This window comes from Myxine glutinosa, chromosome 11 (genome assembly GCF_964187855.1).
Source record: "Myxine glutinosa chromosome 11, kmMyxGlut1.1, whole genome shotgun sequence".
In the NCBI taxonomy this organism is placed as follows: domain Eukaryota; kingdom Metazoa; phylum Chordata; class Myxini; order Myxiniformes; family Myxinidae; genus Myxine; species Myxine glutinosa.
In genome coordinates this window covers 16,882,340-16,900,881 of record NC_136271.1, presented here as the reverse complement: position 1 = coordinate 16,900,881, position 18,542 = coordinate 16,882,340, and the positions used below count along the sequence as shown (strand labels likewise).

Sequence of the window (18,542 nt, the reverse complement as noted above, 5' to 3'; positions counted from 1 at the left end):
GTACCATGTAATTTTAAACGCGAACCTTGATTTTAAAAATGTACAAATCAGATTTTTTAATTTTTTTTTCCTTACTATGTCCACTAAATAAGATCATATCAAAAAGATCAGATATTCTGATGAATCTGCTTTAGTAAAATATAGATTTTACTGCAAGAGATATTCTTCCTTCGCAATTTGTGTTTTGTCGTTCAGTGGAAGGGCTTAATCAAATTTTTATTTTCCACTCCTCATGTACAGGTTAAGATTAAACCATACGAATTCATGAACTAGATTATATTTGCTAAATAATGATACAAAACAAGGCACTATTCATATCATTTTCAAAAACACCCCTCTGGTTGACACTTGTGCGGAACTGCCCTTTTGGCCTTATCACAATGGTGAAGAATCACTAAAATTTAAAGGTTCTCGTATCTGGATCTTCACCAAAATCAGATCATTTTGTCCTCGTCACACACAAACTATCCACCAAATTTCGTCCGAATCTGTCCACAACCTTTTGAGACATTCTGCTCACAGACAGAAACAGACATACAAATGGGTGAAAACACAACCTCCGCCCACCTTTGGTGGCAGTGGTAATAAAACAGGTGACAAATAGCGTGGCAATAGGTGAAGCATCGATATAAACAATATGAAAGGGGAAGGGAAACTCGTAAAACAAATTGTCCACGATTTGGCAACATTGCATCACTCAAAACATGCTTTAGCACACTCACACCCGAGTAAGAAGTGCTTGCTGGTTCTGCATCGTCTTCATACTCTGATAAGTCAATGTACGCTACAACAGGCCGCTCCCGACACTCCTGAAGGAAATTACATCAAAAAAACAACACCAAACTTAACATGATGTGAGCAACAAAAAGGTCGTGCTATCCACCAATGACCCAACAGAACTCTTCAAGCAGCTGCAAAAGGACAAATGATGATCGGGGGATTTTGAAACAAGATTTTATAATCACGCAACTTGACCTGGATTTGATTTTGTTAATGGACCAGATTGATGGAAAATTAAGCACAATGTACGAAGAAGCAAAACACTAGAATTGGTCAGAATGCACAAACAAAGGTTATTAACAAGATATCAAAACTAGGACCTACTTCTACTTCTACTACCACCACCATTCCCACCTTCTTGTTGGGTTAGGCAAGATAGCCTTTTTATTTTGGGCACAAGTCTTTCACAAACCGACTGGCCAGGCCTGACACTGACCGAAGATGATATAAGAATTTGGAATTTGGTCAGGATTCCTGCAATAACTCACCTCCTCTTCCTTGTGAAATGCCACGGGATCTTTAACTTGGGGATCTAATGCGAGCAGGCGGTACACAGAGTATAACGTCCGTTCAAAGGACGGCACACCATGATGGAATTCCTGCCCGCAATGCACCAATCCGACAGTTTATCTTCATGTTGGAAATTACACCTGGAGTAGACAACCCTTATAGTCCGGCAGCTAAGCTAAATATAGCATAACAATTGTGCATTTTGTGAGGAAAGCACCAAATTTGGCACACTAGTAGACTATCATATGAAAAGATCTGGATATTGGGCCATCTCAGATTCAGAGATTTGATATTTGCAAGATTTGCAGATTTTGCAGATTTGCAAGCTGAGATTGCAACGCCTTGACGGCCGACTCCTTCCTGCGAGCTGCCCACGTCACCCGCACAAGAAGAGCTCATCAAATCACTGCAGCGGCACTGCACATCCTGCAACGCCGTGCGTATGAACGCCACTGTATGACATATGTTGATGATGCAGAAGACCTTCCTGAGTTCGAAGACTGGTGTCACCAGAGAGGAGAAGACATTCCCAACTTTCAGTACTGGGCAACTGTGCTGGAACTAGAGATGTTGGTACTGGTCTAAGTGCGTTCTCTGCGGCAGGCTTCATTCACGATGTACCTTGATGCCCTGACGGAACTGGTCCCATGGTTCCATGCTTTAGACCACACACACTATGCCAGGTGGGTCCCTGTTCACCTGAGGGACATGGCTGCACTCCCAATGAAGCACCCAGATGTAGCCAGAGAATTCAGGGCTGGCAACTTCACTGTACAGAAGACGAAGAAGGTGTTCTCTTCGATCCCAATCGACCAGGCGCATGAACAGAATAACGCCTGCATCAAAGGAGATGGTGGAGCAGTCGGCCTCACTGACAACCCAAGTGCCCTGCGGCGTTGGATGATTGCCGGGCCAGAAGTTGCCAGGGCCATAGAAGAGTTCCAAGATGGTCATCAACACTGGGCCCAATATCGCCCAATATCCAAATCTGTTCATAATAGGATAGTCTACTAGTGTGCCACATTTGGTGCTTTCCTCACAAAATGCACAATTGTTATGCTAAGTTGCCCCACTATAAGGCGAGTATGCTACCTGTTAAGGTTCGGTTGGACAAATATACTTTTGTGGACGAGGATCGAACCAGAAATGATAGTGATCGCCTATTGGCACACATCTTATACTCGTGATCAATTTCAAACTGGAAAACTTCAATTTAACAAGTGACAGCAAAGAAATACTGATTAAAAATTGGCCAAAAAATTAAATAAAAAAAACACCTCATCACGAGTCATTGCAAACAATTATATCATTGTAGAAATTGGAGTCATCGAAATGACTTGTGCACACGAGATTAAACCAATCGATACCCTAAAATAATATCACTTTGAACGTCCTTTCAATCTACACCTTTGTTGAGTCTTCACAGTAGCATTACTACTGGGCAAAAGAAGAGGCAGAGGAGAAGAAAATCTATGCCTTTACCGAAACAAATTGAACTTCTTCAGATGGTTTGTCCACTCCATCTTTTGTTTCACTGCGTTCGTTAATATCACGAGACTCCATCATCTAAGATCTGTCAAAGTTTCACAAAATACAAGGAAAACAAGATCAGGCAGAAAGAAGATCGAATTTCCAACAAATAATTGGTACTTGGTCAAAATATCTATTTATTATTGCTGAAGACCTTTTTCAAAAAGCCTGACATCTCTTGTTGTTATCCGTGAGCATGCAGACCGAGGCTGCGGGGTAGCATCATTGGCTGAGGGCGGGGCTGTTCCGCTAATGCAGTGCCCTCTGCTGGTTAAGACAGGAATTTGTAATTTGGCCATGGCGCCGGAGATATCTCGCCGACTCTGCGCGAAAGATGCGCACGAGATCCTTAACGTCCATCGACTAATGCCGGCAGACGGGAAGCCAGTTTAATGTCCATCTGAGGGATGGCACGCACATTGATGAATCACCCCGTTTGTGAATCACTGGGATGACAGTTTATAGCTGGGCCTACATTCAAACCCAGGCGAGACAGCTTTGAGGCGAGGGTCTCTTCGAAAAGTTATCCACAACAGAATTCACAATTCCTGCACTCAAGCACCTGCGCCATTAAATCTGAACACATGGACCCGCGGTATACCAGCCAAACATGTGGGAGGCTCAAAAAGGTTATTGGGATGAGATACAATGCAGGTACACCTCGTACAACATCGCTCACGTTGTTTCGCTTTAACGTCCATGATCAAGTAGGGAACAAAGATTTGCGACCTGTCACCAACCAGTCGTGACGTTCCGCTTTTAAATTGCTACGTGGCAACATCAGACTTTGAGTCGTGCGACAAGTCAACTACCGGTACCTTCAGTTGCGGAATGTCTTCCTACATCAAACCTCGCTCCGCTGCCAAACACGAGTCAAAAACACCTGAGTGACAGGAGGCTGATGCCATTAACTGTTATAAAGACCTTTATCAGGAGAAGAAAAGAAAGTCAGTCCAACAGTGTTTGGATAAATAATTATTCAAGGTCGAATCAAGGTACGATGAGCAACCACAAGTCTATACATCCGAGGTAGACAAACCTGCCCATTCTCCCCCACAACTCTAGCACACTATAATCAAAATAAAGACCAATCAGTGCACCATCGTCACAAGAAGGAAGCCGGACATTACCCATACATACGCACGCACATATATAACTATATAAACACATAAATATACATACACATGTACATATAAACTGACATCTATAAACACACATATACAGATATATTATGTACTTGTAAAAGCTTTTTTATATTTGAAGTTATAACCTTAACCTATAAGCAATTGACTGGTTTTCCAACTGTCCGGATCATCAGCTGGGCACCGTTTTTAATCGAGGTTTCGATCCTTTCAGCCCAGAACCTCAAAACGGCGGATCCACAACCCTGACTGCAGGTCCACATCTGTAGATTACTCAACATCAATGGACCCACAATCTCAAAGTTGTGTCCAGACAGTCAGTCAACACAGCAATGCAACTCAGCACAGCTCTGATTCTGCAACTGGACCAGACGGCATCAGCCCACGGGTCTTAAAATCCTGCTCTGCCGCTCTATCTCACCCTCTCTCTGTTCTTTTCACCCTATCTTTTGCTCAAGGTCATCTGCCAGCATCCTGGAAATCAGCTAACATTACCGCTTTACACAAAAAAGGTGCAAAAACAGATCCTTGCAACTACAGACCAATCAGCCTGCTCCCAATTATCAGCAAAGTCATGGAATCCATCATTGCTTCGGATATGAAATCTTTCCTCTTCTCCAATGGCTTGATCTCTGATCATCAATTTGGTTTCAGACCAGGTCACTCTACTCTGGACATGCTGCTTCTACTGTCTCAACAATGGATGGAGGTCCTCAATGCCAAACAGGAAATCAGAGCTGTCTCCCTTGACATATCAAGGGCCTTTGATACGGTCTGGCACCCAGCTCTGCTCACCAAACTCTCCTCCTATGGTATCCATGGAAATCTCCATGCATGGCTTGCGGACTTCCTCTCTGGTCGTAGTCAACGTGTGGCCCTGAATGGATTTCTCTCATCTCCCCTTCCTGTTCAGGCTGGAGTTCCCCAAGGAAGTGTGCTGGGCCCTGTGCTTTTTCTGGTCTTTATCAATGATCTCTCTGACTCTCTGGAAAATCCTCTCTATCTCTTTGCTGATGACTCCACTCTCTGCCGCTCCATTCCTCTTCCCTCAGATCGGCAGTCTGCAGCCTCCTCACTCTCTGAAGACCTGGACAAAATCACAGACTGGTCAAACAAGTGGAACATGTCTTTCAATCCTGCCAAATCTCACTCTCTTACTATGTCTCTCCGAAAAGATCGACTGGACAACCCTCCCATCTACTTTCTCAACAATCCTCTCCAAGAAGTTCTGTCACTCAAGCTTTTGGGTCTCACTATCTGCCATGATCTTTCTTGGGAAAACCACATTTCCAAGCTGGCCTCCAAAGCCAGTCGCCGACTGGGCATCCTCCGTCGTGCGAAGTCCTTCCTCGGCACACCTGAGCTCCTCACCACTTACAAGGCTTTCATCCGCAGCTCAATGGAATACTGTTCTCCCCTATGGGCTGGTGCTCCTGCCTCACACCTGGCTCGGCTTCACGCTGTTGAATCCAAAGCTTTCAAAATCATTGGAATCTCCCGCGATGAAGCTATCTCTGAGGGCCTTTCACTCACTCACCGCAGGCAGGTAGGTGGTCTTTCTGTCTTCTACCGACTCCTCTCCGGCCTTGCTCCACCAGCTCTCTCTGTGCTCTGTCCCCCAAATATTCTTACAGGTCGCACAAGATCTGCCAGCAACCCTCTGATGGTTAAACTGCCGAAATCTCGGCTCTCTGCTCACCTTCACTCTTTCATTCCTCTTTTCTCCCGCCTGTGGAACAAACTCCCACACTCCCTTCAATCCCTCTCCTCCCTCCAGGTCTTTAAAACAGCTGTTCACCACCATCTCTTATCTTCCCCCATCCATAACCTTGATCTTTTCTACCCCCACTAATTCACCCCAGATCCACCTTGTTTGAAATTCCAACTTATTTCCTGGAAATCCTGGCAGTGTCCATATGTTTATACCTCTCCCACCCCCCCCCCCCTTCACATGCCCCCCCCCCCTTCACATGCCTCCCCCCCTTCACATGCCTCCCCCCAAAGCCCTCTCCCTCCCACAGATCTCTCGATGTCTCCATGTCTCTCGGTCCCTGCTCTCAAATGTTGTGTTTGTGTCCTTCCCCCTCTCTCCCCATCTTGTCTACCGCTCCCGATGTTATTTGTTTTATGTGTCTGTTTGTCTTTCTGTGTGATTAATGTTCGCTCTTTCACGAGCCTCGATCTTGTATACAAAAAAAAAAAAAAAAAAAAAAAAAAAAAAAAAATGCAATATCCTTATTCAAAATTATATAATTACTACTTTTATTGAAAGTATTAACACAAACTAATAACTTAAATTATAAATCATTTTATATAACAATATACGAAGCAATAAATACTCCACCCGACAGACATGTCCATGACACAGCACCTCCATCCAACCATAGACTCAAACATTGAAACTGTCATCCACAACCAATTTTACCATGCTGCACTGCGGATCCTAGCAACCACCAACAAATTATTTTAATGCTACTAACAATGTATTTTATAAATAATATTTTTATTTAAATACCTCAATTATTTAATATCTATAAAAAAATATCTATAAATAAATATCTATAAATAAATATATATATATATAACCAGTAATATTAATTAAAGAATTGAATTCACTAAAATAATTAATTCAATATTATTGTATCAAATGCGATGCAGTAGGAACTTGTTTACCTGAAAACCAACCAAACTCAAACAAAAGGTGACGACGGAGTCTAAAGACATTCTCACAAGACCTGATCAAACAATCAGCCAAATATCCTCTGTTTAACAAGATGGAAACTACCCTCAGCACATTCCACAAAATCATCCTTCACTGAACAAATTCTTGCAAATCTTAGTAGCTGAGATGAGAAGACATTGTAACCCATTTTAATTGGTACATTGCTACCTGGAAAGGTGTACAAGACTACAGGTAAACTGAAATCATCAACTTTATGATACACACTTGTACTAAAGCCATTCTGTCCAACTCTAACCAACACGTCCAGATATACAGCAACAGTACAATTATTACCACTCTTGTTTCCAATCAGGATATCTGGATATATAGATAGCCTGATATATAGTGTTAACACTATAAATAATAAAATAAGTGTTACAACCATATCTGATGTGTGTACATGTTATTTATGCTATACCGTGCTTTATTACCCCATGCGCACAAAGCAGTGGGGTTAACTTTCCTTGTTTTTTTGTATACCTAGCCGAGGCTCATGGACGAGCTAGTACAGGTACTCATTTTACAGGTACAGGTAAGCTGGTACTCATTTTGCCCACCTTGGAAGGATGACAGCCTGATTCAACCCACCTGGGGTTATTTCAACGGCACGACAGGGGCTCAAACTCAAAACCCTAATACCTCAAGCCAGCCACCTTAACTATTAAGCCAACACTAGGTGTACACTGTACATGTACATGTATGTATAATGATGCAAAGATTAACAGATTAGATTATGGGGTCAAGAGGTCAAGTCAGGTAAACATTCTGTTACTGCACCAACTTGTGTTGTGTCGTAAAGTACTCCAAGAATGAGGAATTCAATAATCTCCAACAGTTTTATTCAACCCTACGGCTACATCGGACGCACGTTACGTACAAATCCTTTCCACGCTCCGTCCTTTCACCCGGAACTCCTCCTCTTCCTCCTGGCCACGCCCCCTCTAGCGTACATTCTAGTAATTCTACGCACATTGTGCACAACGCCACAACTTGTGAACCAGTGATGGGATTTTGACAAAATTTGCTACAACTATGGCTATGTCTGTGTCTGTGTCTGTGTGCTCATCGCATAAACATTTTGGCATCAAGGATCTTTTGGAATCTGTCGCTCCAATAACCTTTTCAACGGCCCACGTGACTTTCATACAACGTTCCCTCCCGCCTGAATACAGTGCGTACAGTGCTGGTTAAAATGTTTCCAAAACCTCAAATAAAAGTTCGTTTTAATTATTTAATTGATTTACCCACAGGTCGTTTATCGCATTTTCAGATTCCTTCACAATGACTTTCAAAGGTCGTGTTAAAATAAATAAATAAGTTCCAACATGAGAAGATACAGTTAGTTAACACTATAAATAATAAAATAATAACTCCTCGGTTAATAATAAACACTCGTGCACCGAGTACAGCACCATTACAAGCATATGGTTTACCAAGGCAGTTTAAACGAGGCGCCAAAACTCATCATCCACCTACAGAAGAAGTGAAAACAAACTGTACAAAATCTGCTATAAAACGGATAAACGTGTTTTAAAAATCACATAATAGAAAACTCCACCTTCTCCATTCGCCTTTCGCCCCGCCTCCTCTTCCTCTTCATCCGCCTCTTCTTCCTCTTCTTCTTCTTTTTTTCGCTCCTCTTCTTCTTCTTAGCAACAAATGTTTTTGGTTGATTTAAGAACCTCATTTTGGTCCTCGTATATTTCAACAATAAGATGATATATATATATATATATCGTAAAAATACTTTAAATAGGATTTAAATTCCATGTAACGAGCTGAATCACAGTTTTAATACATTTTCACTTTTATTTAAACAGAAAATAATTCCCTGAAAAGAAAATCGGAAGGTGAGCTCAAATTATCTTTCAACGCTACTTTATATAATCTAATTTAATATAATCTAACATACACGCCTCTTTTTCTACGTCACAACTACAAAATAGTATTTAAATATTTTAATAACCCTTTTATCATTCCGTCGAATGATTTATGACTGTGATTGCAGGACCAATTAATAGTTCATCTATTTAATACGTTTATGTTACATTTTACCTCATTGTTGATACACATGTAAATATAGCATCCATTATTTTTTGAAAACCAGGGAAGAACCCACTTTAGTCCCCTCAAACCTTCCCGCTAATCCTGTGCACACCCCGAGTACAACCACCAGTTTTAAACTCATTCGTTCCACGTTCCACCGGTTCAGCCTTCAGGAGTGTATATAGTGAAGCACACAGCGGTTGGGGTGTATAATGATATTTCATTCAGCGAGGATGGTGGTCCGCTTTTTAAGTTCCAAGAATCGTTAAGATGATTTTCTCTTATGATGATTAATTAATGATTGTCAGTAAAACAGTTAATATTATTTTCTGTTATGATGATTCATTGAGTTTGATTGTCACTGAAACTGTTTAAATGGTTTTCTATTCACTGTCTCTCCTGTGCAATTTATTTTCGTCTTTTGAGGTTTGTTATGAGTCGTCGAATTGTAAACTGAAGGACTCGAGTGATTGTCTCGCTCTTTTCCAAGTGAACGAAATACAAAGCAATCGGTGTGGATCGAACATTAATGCCGTTCGGTGCGGTATAAACTCAAAATGTGAAATAATACGTTACTTTTGCATAATGTAGCGGCTCAAAAATCCCATAAATAACAATAACATCCTGATCACGTGAGAAAAACATCCTGCTCATGTGAGGAAGTGGAGCCTGAGTGGCGGAGACCTAGTGGGACATTAAGGCAGGTGTGGGTGATTAAATCGAGGTGTGGGGTTAAGCCATAATTTCCATGTTTTTTTTACCACGGATAATAAACAAATAAATAAACAATAAATGAAATTAAACAAAATGATAATATGATAATGATATAATTTATATATATATATAAGTGATAATATGATAAACAAAATAAATGAAATTAAATGGACATAAATAAACAAAATGAAATTGTGTGTGTGTGTGTGTGTGTGTGTGTGTGTGTGTGTGTGTGTGTGTGTGTGTGTGTGTGTGTGTGTGTGTGTGTGTGTGTGTGTGTGTGTGTGTGTGTGTGTGTATATAGCCTATATCCATATATACAGACTTGGCATTTAATATGGAATTTTTTTTTTCTTGACGGGTTTACTTTCTTAACTCAGTATATCAATCTGGTGAGTTTCTTTTACACTTTGGTGATTTATTTCTTAAAAGAACCATGTAACTGATTGTCTGTCGCAGCAAGAAGTCAACAACAGGATTATATCACAGGTGGCGTGGCAAAATGTACGGACAGGTGCATTTGATGATTGGCTTCACAGTCGGGTATACAAGGGTTGTTGCGTTCTGTATTAGTGGAAAACAACTGCTGCACGTCTCAAAAAGTTATTGCCACTTCCTCTGGAGATGGTCCGTCAAGTCAACACGACAATGCTGTTTGTCATGGAGTGGTGGCTTTACGAAATTACGGCATGAAACAGCGTGCTATTGCTCGGCAGTATGGCATCACTCAAGGTCAGGTGTCAAAGATCCTGAAACGAAATGCTCAGAGGGGTGTCCCTACTCCAATACCGAGGCCAGGACGTCCCCGCAGAACCACAAGGAGGGATGATCCACAAGGAACCACTCAGCTGGAACCACAAGGAGCCAGCTGCACCGGTTAGTCTGCAATGGCCGTACCAAATCAGCTAATCGGCTTAGGGCTGAGTGGCAGCAACTGACAAATGTGCCTGTATCCAGAAGGCTAGTCGACCAATGACTGGTTCAAGCAGGCTATCATGCCAGGCATCCCCTGAGAAAGCCACGCCTGACCAGACAACACCGCCAGTGCCGATTGCAGTGGGCCAGAGAGCACCGTCAATGGCAGCCAGGACACTGGAATCACGTGACCTTCAGTGACGAGTCTAGATTTCTGGTCTATCGTCAAGATGGCCGCGTCCGAGTGCGCAGACAAGTGCATGAAGCCTACAACAAAGATTGTATAGTGCCAAGAGCTCTTCTCCAATGGCTTGATCTCTGATCATCAATTTGGTTTCAGACCTGGTCACTCTACTCTGGACATGCTGCTTCTGCTTTCTCAACAATGGATGGAGGTCCTCAACGCCAAACAGGAAATTACAGCTGTCTCCCTTGACATTTCACGTGCCTTCGATACGGTCTGGCACCCTGCTCTGCTCACCAAACTCTCCTCCTTTGGTATCCATGGAAATCCACGCATGGCTGGCGGACTTCCTCCCTGGTCGTAGTCAACGTGTGGCCCTGAATGGGTTTCTCTCATCTCCTCTTCCTGTTCAGGCTGGAGTTCCCCAAGGTAGTGTTCTGGGCCCTGTGCTTTTTCTGGTCTTCATCAATGATCTCTCTGACTCTCTTGAAAATCCTCTCTATCTCTTTGCTGACGACTCTACTCTCTGTCGCTCCATTCCTCATCCCTCAGATCGGCAGTCTGCAGCCTCCTCACTCTCTGCAGACCTGGACAAAATCACAGACTGGTCAAACAAGTGGAACATGTCTTTCAATCCTGACAAATCTCACACTCTTACAATGTCTCTCCGAAAGGACCGACTGGACAACCCTCCCATCTACTTTCTCAACAATCCTCTCCAAGAAGTTCTGTCGCTCAAGCTTTTGGGTCTCACTATCTGCCATGATCTTTCTTGGGAAAACCACATTTCCAAGCTGGCCTCCAAAGCCAGTCGCCGACTGGGCATCCTCCGTCGTGCGAAGTCCTTCCTTGGCACACCTGAGCTCCTCACCACATACAAGGCTTTCATCCGCAGCTCAATGGAATACTGTTCCCCCCTCTGGGCTGGTGCTCCTGCCTCACACCTTGCTCGGCTTCATGCTGTTGAGGCCAAAGCTTTCAGAATCATTGGAATCTCCTGCGATGTAGTCAACACCGAGGGCCTTTCACTCACTCACCGCAGGCAGGTTGGTGGTCTTTCTGTCTTCTACCGACTCCTCTCCGGCCTTGCTCCCCCAGCTCTCTCTGTGCTCTGTCCCCCCAATATTCCTTCAGGTCGCACAAGATCTGCCTGCAACCCTCTTATGGTTAAACTGCCAAAGTCTAGGCTCTCTGCTCACCTTCACTCTTTCATTCCCCTTTTCTCCCGCCTCTGGAACAAACTCCCCCACTCCCTTCAATCCCACTCCTCCCTCCAGGTCTTTAAAACAGCTGTTCACCACCATCTCTTATCTTCCCCCATCGAAAACCTTGATCTTTTCTACCCCCGGTAATTCACCCCAGTGTTCATATGTTTCTTGCAGTGTTCATATGTTTTATTCCTCTCCCACCTCCCCCAAAGTCCTCCCGATGTCCCTGCTCTCAAATGTTGTGTTTGTGTCCTTCCCCCTCTTCCCCCTCTCTTTTGTGTCCTTCCCCCTCTCTCCCCATCTTGTCTGCCGCTCCGCTCCCCTTGTTTTTTGTGTTTTGTGTGTCGGTTTGTCTTTTTGTGTGATTAATGTTAGCTCTTTCACGAGCCTCGATCTTGTATACAAAAAAAAAAAAAAAAAAAAAAAAAAAAAAAAAAAAAAAAAAAAAAAAAAAAAAAAAAAAAAAAAAAAAAAAAAAAAAAAAAAAAAAAAAAAAAAAAAAAAAAAAAAAAAAAAAAAAAAAAAAAAAAAAAAAGTCCAAACTGGAGGTGGTGGGGTGACCGTTTGGGCTGCTTTTCATGCAGGGGGCAAAACTGACCTGGTTGTTCTGAATGGAAACCTGATCCAGTTCAAGCTCAGGGCCATTCTGGAAGAAGCATTGCTTCCATTTGCTCGTGCAGCCTTTCGAGGAAACTTTGTCTTCCAAGATGACAATGCACGGCCTCATCGTGCTCGCATGATCCAACACTTTCTTGCTGACCGTGGTGTAGAGCATATGGAGTGGCCTGCCATGTCCCCAGATATAAATCCGATAGAGAACTTGTGGGCAGAATTAACGCGTCAAATCGACCACTTGGACCAGCAGCCGACCTCTGTGCGTGAATTGCAGCAGACTATTGTCACTGCATGGCAAGCGATTCCTGTCCAAACCTTGGCAAATCTCGTAAACAGCATGCCTCAACGTGTACGTGCTCTCCTGAATGCTCGTGGGGGTTACACGAAGTACTGAACTGTAATTTTACTGTCCGTAATCCCAGTCGTAATTTAACTTTTGTTTTTGTTTAAAAATTTTTTGGCTAATGTGCAAAATAAAGAGATACTTCTGGAAAACGTACAGAAGTTTAACACGGTACTGTCCGTGAATTGAGTTCGATATCAGTTTACATCACTTTCAAGGATCAATTTATTTGCTTCGAAATGTCAAATGTGGTTTTTGTTTCTTTTAAAGGTCACATTAACAAAATCTAGAATAATTTCAACATAATTCCAATGAACTTTTGGTTCTAAGTCATCTTGAAAAGTAAGTTCACCCCCACAAAAAAATATTCCATATTAAATGCCAAGTCTGTATATACCTGTGCTGTCTTGTCTTGTCACTGAACAACTCCCTCAAACTTTTGTGAAATCGTACCAAACTTTCAGTCTGTACCTACCTCTCCCGTGTGTATGTGCTGAGGGTTCCTTTTTGAATATATATATATATTTTTTCAACGTAAATCTTCAACCTAAATTGTTTATAAAAATGTATAAACAAACACTACAAATAAATTTGTGCAAAATAATTATTTGTATTATGATTGGTGTAAATCATAACAACACAGCAACTCAGGTACAGTCATTATCCTCAGGTAAAACAAGCCCGTTCCTCCGTAATGATACGTGGTGAGGCGAGCGCAGCAAGCCGATCCAAGCTGGTATATACAGTATATATATATATAGGGTATATATTAATATATGTATATATATGTATATACTGTATATGTGTGAAGAAGCAGCTCTTCGTTTGGAAAAGAAGTCCACAAATAGCCTGAAAAATGACGCAGCTTTATTTAAAAACCAACTTATACAGATCCGGAAGAAGCCAAGACATCTACAGCAAGAGCCAGTCTCATGCCACGTCAAGCCTTCCTGAAAACACATTGATTCTCATTCACTTATATATGAATACGATTATCAGAAAATCTCCGAGAGAACAAAGCGACTGGCGAGAGTCCCTCCCACCGTTATCATTCGGGGGAGTCAGCCCTTCCTTATCATTCGGACCAAATGTTTCTCTGGGCTCCGAGAAAACAGAAATGTAACTCACAAAGAGTGCATGCTTGGCCAGATAAGCCCAGAGCAAATATATGGGTTCACATGAGTAATTCAAAGCATGTTTATACAGAGTCAGGCGTCGCTGTGATTAATACAAAATATATATGGTAAAAACAACAGGTTTATGTTATCTAGCCTCGAAAAAGCACACGTATACAATTTGTCCAGCATGACCTCAGCGAGCCTTTCCTCATCCAAAACTAAAACGAAGCAAAAACCCTTTATTAACTTTATGAAAATAGCATTTTTAAACAACATTTAAATCATAACACATTAGCAACCAACGTCTATAACTGAACTTTAGGCAATAACAAATCTACTACTTGACATTCCTTCCTCTTGTCTCGTCGAGACAAAGTATCTTAAGAGACAACGTGCCACATCGGGCTTTATTGAAAAATAATTGTGTAATGCGGGTATCTCCCAAGGGCATATCGTGCGCCCAAAGCGCCTCGCCCGTGCATTTGGCGAACGTGTCGTGTGGTGCGTGCTCGGAGCCTGAGGGCTCAGAACATGAAAGTCCATTAACGTTTCGGATCCACAACGAAGGTGTCTGGTCCAGATGAGGTTCTGCTCCGCCAGAGGGCCCGTCACCTCCCCTGCGGAACTTGCTCCCCCCACCCTTTGCAGACTCAGTCCTTGCAGATCTTCGAAGTTAATCAACGATCATGCCCATGAGGTCCCTCACGTGCTGCTGTTCTGGGGAATACATAGTATTGTCAGTATCTTGTGTCTCAATTTCCTGGTCAGGGTACAGAGCGTAAAAATCCGATTCACTTGAAGCATTTGAACTTAATACATATGAAGCAAAGAGAGGAACTTCCTTTATGTCAAAGTCTCCCTTGGGCGCCTGGTCGGCTTACGGGTCTAGGATATCCACGTCGGGTCCCTCGACCGCCAGACCCAGCGTCGCAATCAGATCCATAGTTGGGTTGAAAGGGGGCGTGCAGCTGTCAGCTTGTAATACATAAGCAGCGTTAGCCAGTACACGCAAGGGGTTTATAGCACAAGTATCACAGTCATCACATACACCGTTACAGGCAGCAGCCAGTTCCCACATGGGATCCGCACAAGTATCACAGTCATTACAAAATTCAATGCAATTTTCTGGAGCGCCGGTCGCAACTGCCTTGTTGAAGGACCCGTTCAGGTCGACGGCCTCTGTGGTCAGAGCCATAGTCGTTGTCGGCGGCTTCTTCACTTTCCATCCTGTAAAATACTTTCTTATACAGAGGAGGACTAGAGATTTCATTAGTGCCCCCCAAATTACTACCCCGATTATCACAGCCAGTGCGGTCAATAACCACTTCACTATGGTGCCCGTCCATCCCTGGAACCAGTCAGTGAGCCAGCTAAATGTATAAGAATTTTCGCGCGCGATCCGATCGATCCAATAGTATGTCATGAGCCGTAGCGGTGTCGTTTGCCACCTTTTCTAGGGCCAAAGCCAATTTATCTATCCGGAAACTATCCATGACTGTGCCCGCTCCTGGGAAGAAGAAACCAAACACCTTTTCCCATAGACTCCCGTGTAGTTTAGTGGTTCCATCTTCGTTCATGACTGACCTCTTATAACGCCTGTCCAAGGACTTTGGGTCTAGCTCATCCAGTATCTCAACGTCAGGAAGGACTGAACCCAGATAACATGTGCCCCCCCAATTATTTGGTAAATAGGGGTAAGCCTTGTCGCCGCATATAAACATTGTCCCATGGGGTGGGACCAGGTGGGTGGATAAGCACTGGAGTCCCTTTACCACCCCATTAATCCTACTAACCCCCCTAGAGAATGTTATAGCCGTTATGTTGTGGTTGCGTTTATCTTGCAGTACTATTCGTAATGTAATCCCCGAGCTCCCTTGTCCCAGCTTCCCGGGGAGAGTGTAGGCGCATTCTGATTCTCCCATACGCAAGTGGCCGGAACCCTGGAGGCAGACCCTCCCTTTCTGTGGTTTGACCCAGACGGGGGCAGGCCTCTCGGCCACATGGGCAATCATTGACGGGCGATAATTAAATTGTCGATTGCAACTCTTGCCGTTGTCAACCCCTTCTCTTTCCAGCGTGGTGACTAAACATGGGGAATCGATAGGTTGTGAGCAGAGGTCATTGAGGGACGAGGGTAGCACTATCATGTGTATTCCTGTGGTGCCTGCTTGGGGAAAGCGCATGCACGACCAGCAGTGTGTCCTATTTTGAATTGTTGCCACCTCCCTGGCCACTTTCCAATATGTGTTTTCCCCCCTCTTTGGGGCCTTATCCTGGGGTTGCGGCGTGAGTATGTATTCGATGCATGGTATGTAGTTCTTTTCGCCACCGGCCGCGCCAGGGGTCCAGACGCTGCACCGGACCTGCATAGTCATGCCTTTCTCTAGGCGCGTGCGTGTTTGTAGCTTAAAATCAGGGGTTCCCCATTGGTATCCTGGTTGGGCCAAGGTCTTAATGCTAGCTTGCCCGTCTTCCCGGAACTCTCGTTGCTTTTGTAGTACCATGCCAACGCGTCCAGGCCCTGCCGACAGTGCTAGCCAATTTATGTTCACCCAATTTGTGTGCAGGGCTTTCTGTTCGAAACATGGTAGTGATACTCTTTGTCCCCATGTTACGGTGAGGTGTCGGGTTTCGTTTTCGCATCTATTGGAATCGGAGTTTCCCCTAGCTGCTGTCGCTATCAATAGTATTGTACCTATGATTAGGCCCATCCTTACTGTGGTTGCTGTGGTGTAGTGTCTGGTGCTTGTATGGCCAACTTACAGTGCGTGGCGTGGATCCACGAAGTCTTGCCCTCGCAAAAGACTGCCGTTGGTGTAGTCAGCAACACCTGGACTGGTCCCTTCCACCTTGGTTCCAAGGCGTTCTTGCAGGTGAAGTGCTCCACGAACACCTGGTCTTTTTCCTCTGGTGGAACACCTGGTCCACAAGTCTCCTGGGAGCGCCTGGTCTACAGGTCTCCAATTCATAGATTCAATTCATTCAATTCATAGTTTCATAGAACACCTTTTCTCCAATTTCCTAATCCACTTTTTTTCAAGTGGATCCAATTTTATCCAATATTCAATTTTTAAATTCAATCCCATTTAATCCAGTCCAATTCAAATTAAATTCAATCCTTCTCTCAGCATCCCATTACCTGTTTCCAACATCAATAAAAATAAAATTATAAAATTAATAAAAATCAATCATCTCAAATCTCAAATCAAATCAAAAAATCAATAAAATAATAAAAATAAACGAAAATTACTTCAGCTAGAGTTTCAACTAGAATTAACACAAACAAACCACCGTTAACCTCCATTAACACAAACAAACCACCATTAACCTCCATTAACACAAACAAACCACCATTAACCTCCATTAACCTCCCCCTATTATTTATTTATTTTCACGAATAAACAAATAATAGAAATAACCTGGTCTACTTCCAATTTCAATTCTGGTCAGTTCTGGTGTCTGGTCACACACAATGTTTTCCTCACCCACTGTGATTCGCTCAAAATAGATTCTCACTGTTATGTCTGAAATTCGTCTCATGAAAACCCATTCAAGAGTCCGGTGTAACAGATAGCCAAACACATAGACACGCCGAAGACCCCAGGGTACCCATCAAACTAGCTTGTCCGCAGATCCACAACACAGCGAAACATGTAACTTTACTAAAATAATCACTTACTCATAACTAATACTCATAATAACTCATAATTACTTATGTAATTACTCATACCAATACTTACTTAAAATAATGTAATATCCCAATCTTCACCCCCTATGCAAATCGAAGCACCCCGGACGATCCACAACCAATATCAACCACTGTAGCCGTCTTCCCGACTCCAGGCAGCCACACGCAGCCACATACATCTCCCTCCACGTCACACAAGACAACAGCCAACGAGTGTGTCCACCACACAGAAACCTTTGGCAATGCAACAACCGAACTCCCAGACAACCAACAACAAAACCCAATCCATCTCCATGGCTCATCAAGCAGTTCCAACTTAATCCAGCTTCACATACCGATTTCCCCAAAAACTCGTGAAACTTCACCCCCATTCTGGAAAAACCCTGGACTAAACCCTGACACCCTAAATAACTTCAGACCCATCTCCAATCTACCCTTTCTGTCAAAAGTTTTGGAACGTGCTGTGGCCACTCAACTCAAACATCACCACTCTGCCAATAACCTGTATGAAACATCCCAATCCGGATTCTGCTCCAGCCACAGTACTGAAACTGCTCTCCTCAAAATCACCAGCGACCTTTTCTCTCCTCTGATGCCGGCAACCTCAACATTTTCATCCTCCTCACCTCAACGCCTCCTTTGACATCATCAATCACGCCATCCTCCTCACCCTGTTTAGACCAGCTTGTGCCTATTAAACCCAAATCAGTTCACTCCCAAGCCCACAAGGACCACCTACAGCACTGCAAAGATGTCCTCTACTCCACCTACTACCCTCAAATTATCCACTCTGGCTCCGGAATCCCAAAAGCACTCTTCTCTACAATAAACAAACTAAATAAACAAACTTTACAACGTGAACAAACTCCTCAGCGCCCTGGATACCGCCACCTGTCATTCAGAGTAGACAACAGCATCTCCTTTCTGGCTTTCAGCATCTCCTTTCTCCTTTCTGGCATCCAAATGAAATTCTGGCTTCAAATCAACTTCCTCGAACTTAACTATGATAAATCTAAATTAATCTTCG

General features: G+C 43.2%; 2 protein-coding genes across 10 annotated transcripts in view; one reads left to right on the top strand and one right to left on the bottom strand.

Annotated features, from left to right (window-relative positions):
* Positions 1 to 8,301, bottom strand: part of ZNF451 (zinc finger protein 451) — a 38,524-nt gene extending 30,223 nt beyond the window's left edge. Inside the window, exons 1-4 of one of the 6 annotated variants that reach the window (XM_078786437.1) lie at positions 8,243 to 8,297; positions 3,639 to 3,703; positions 2,773 to 2,863; positions 723 to 809 (exon numbers count right to left, since the gene is read on the bottom strand). In XM_078786437.1, coding sequence (XP_078642563.1) covers positions 723 to 809; positions 2,773 to 2,856 — 171 coding nt within the window. In that variant the 5' untranslated portion in view covers positions 2,857 to 2,863; positions 3,639 to 3,703; positions 8,243 to 8,297. Of the gene's footprint in view, positions 1 to 722; positions 810 to 2,772; positions 2,864 to 3,638; positions 3,704 to 7,465; positions 7,835 to 8,117 lie in introns of those variants that run through there. The other 5 variants (XR_013624908.1, XM_068130253.2, XM_068130252.2 and 2 more) reach the window with 5 other exon arrangements.
* A 992-nt stretch (positions 8,302 to 9,293) lies between these two features.
* LACTB2 (lactamase beta 2) overlaps positions 9,294 to 18,542 on the top strand; it is a 54,606-nt gene continuing 45,357 nt past the window's right edge. For 2 of the 4 annotated variants that reach the window (XR_013624906.1, XM_078786433.1), the window contains exon 1: positions 9,294 to 9,434. The gene's annotated coding sequence lies outside the window, so the exon portion shown is untranslated. The remainder of the gene's footprint in view (positions 9,435 to 18,542) is intronic. The other 2 variants (XM_068130247.2, XM_078786434.1) reach the window with 2 other exon arrangements.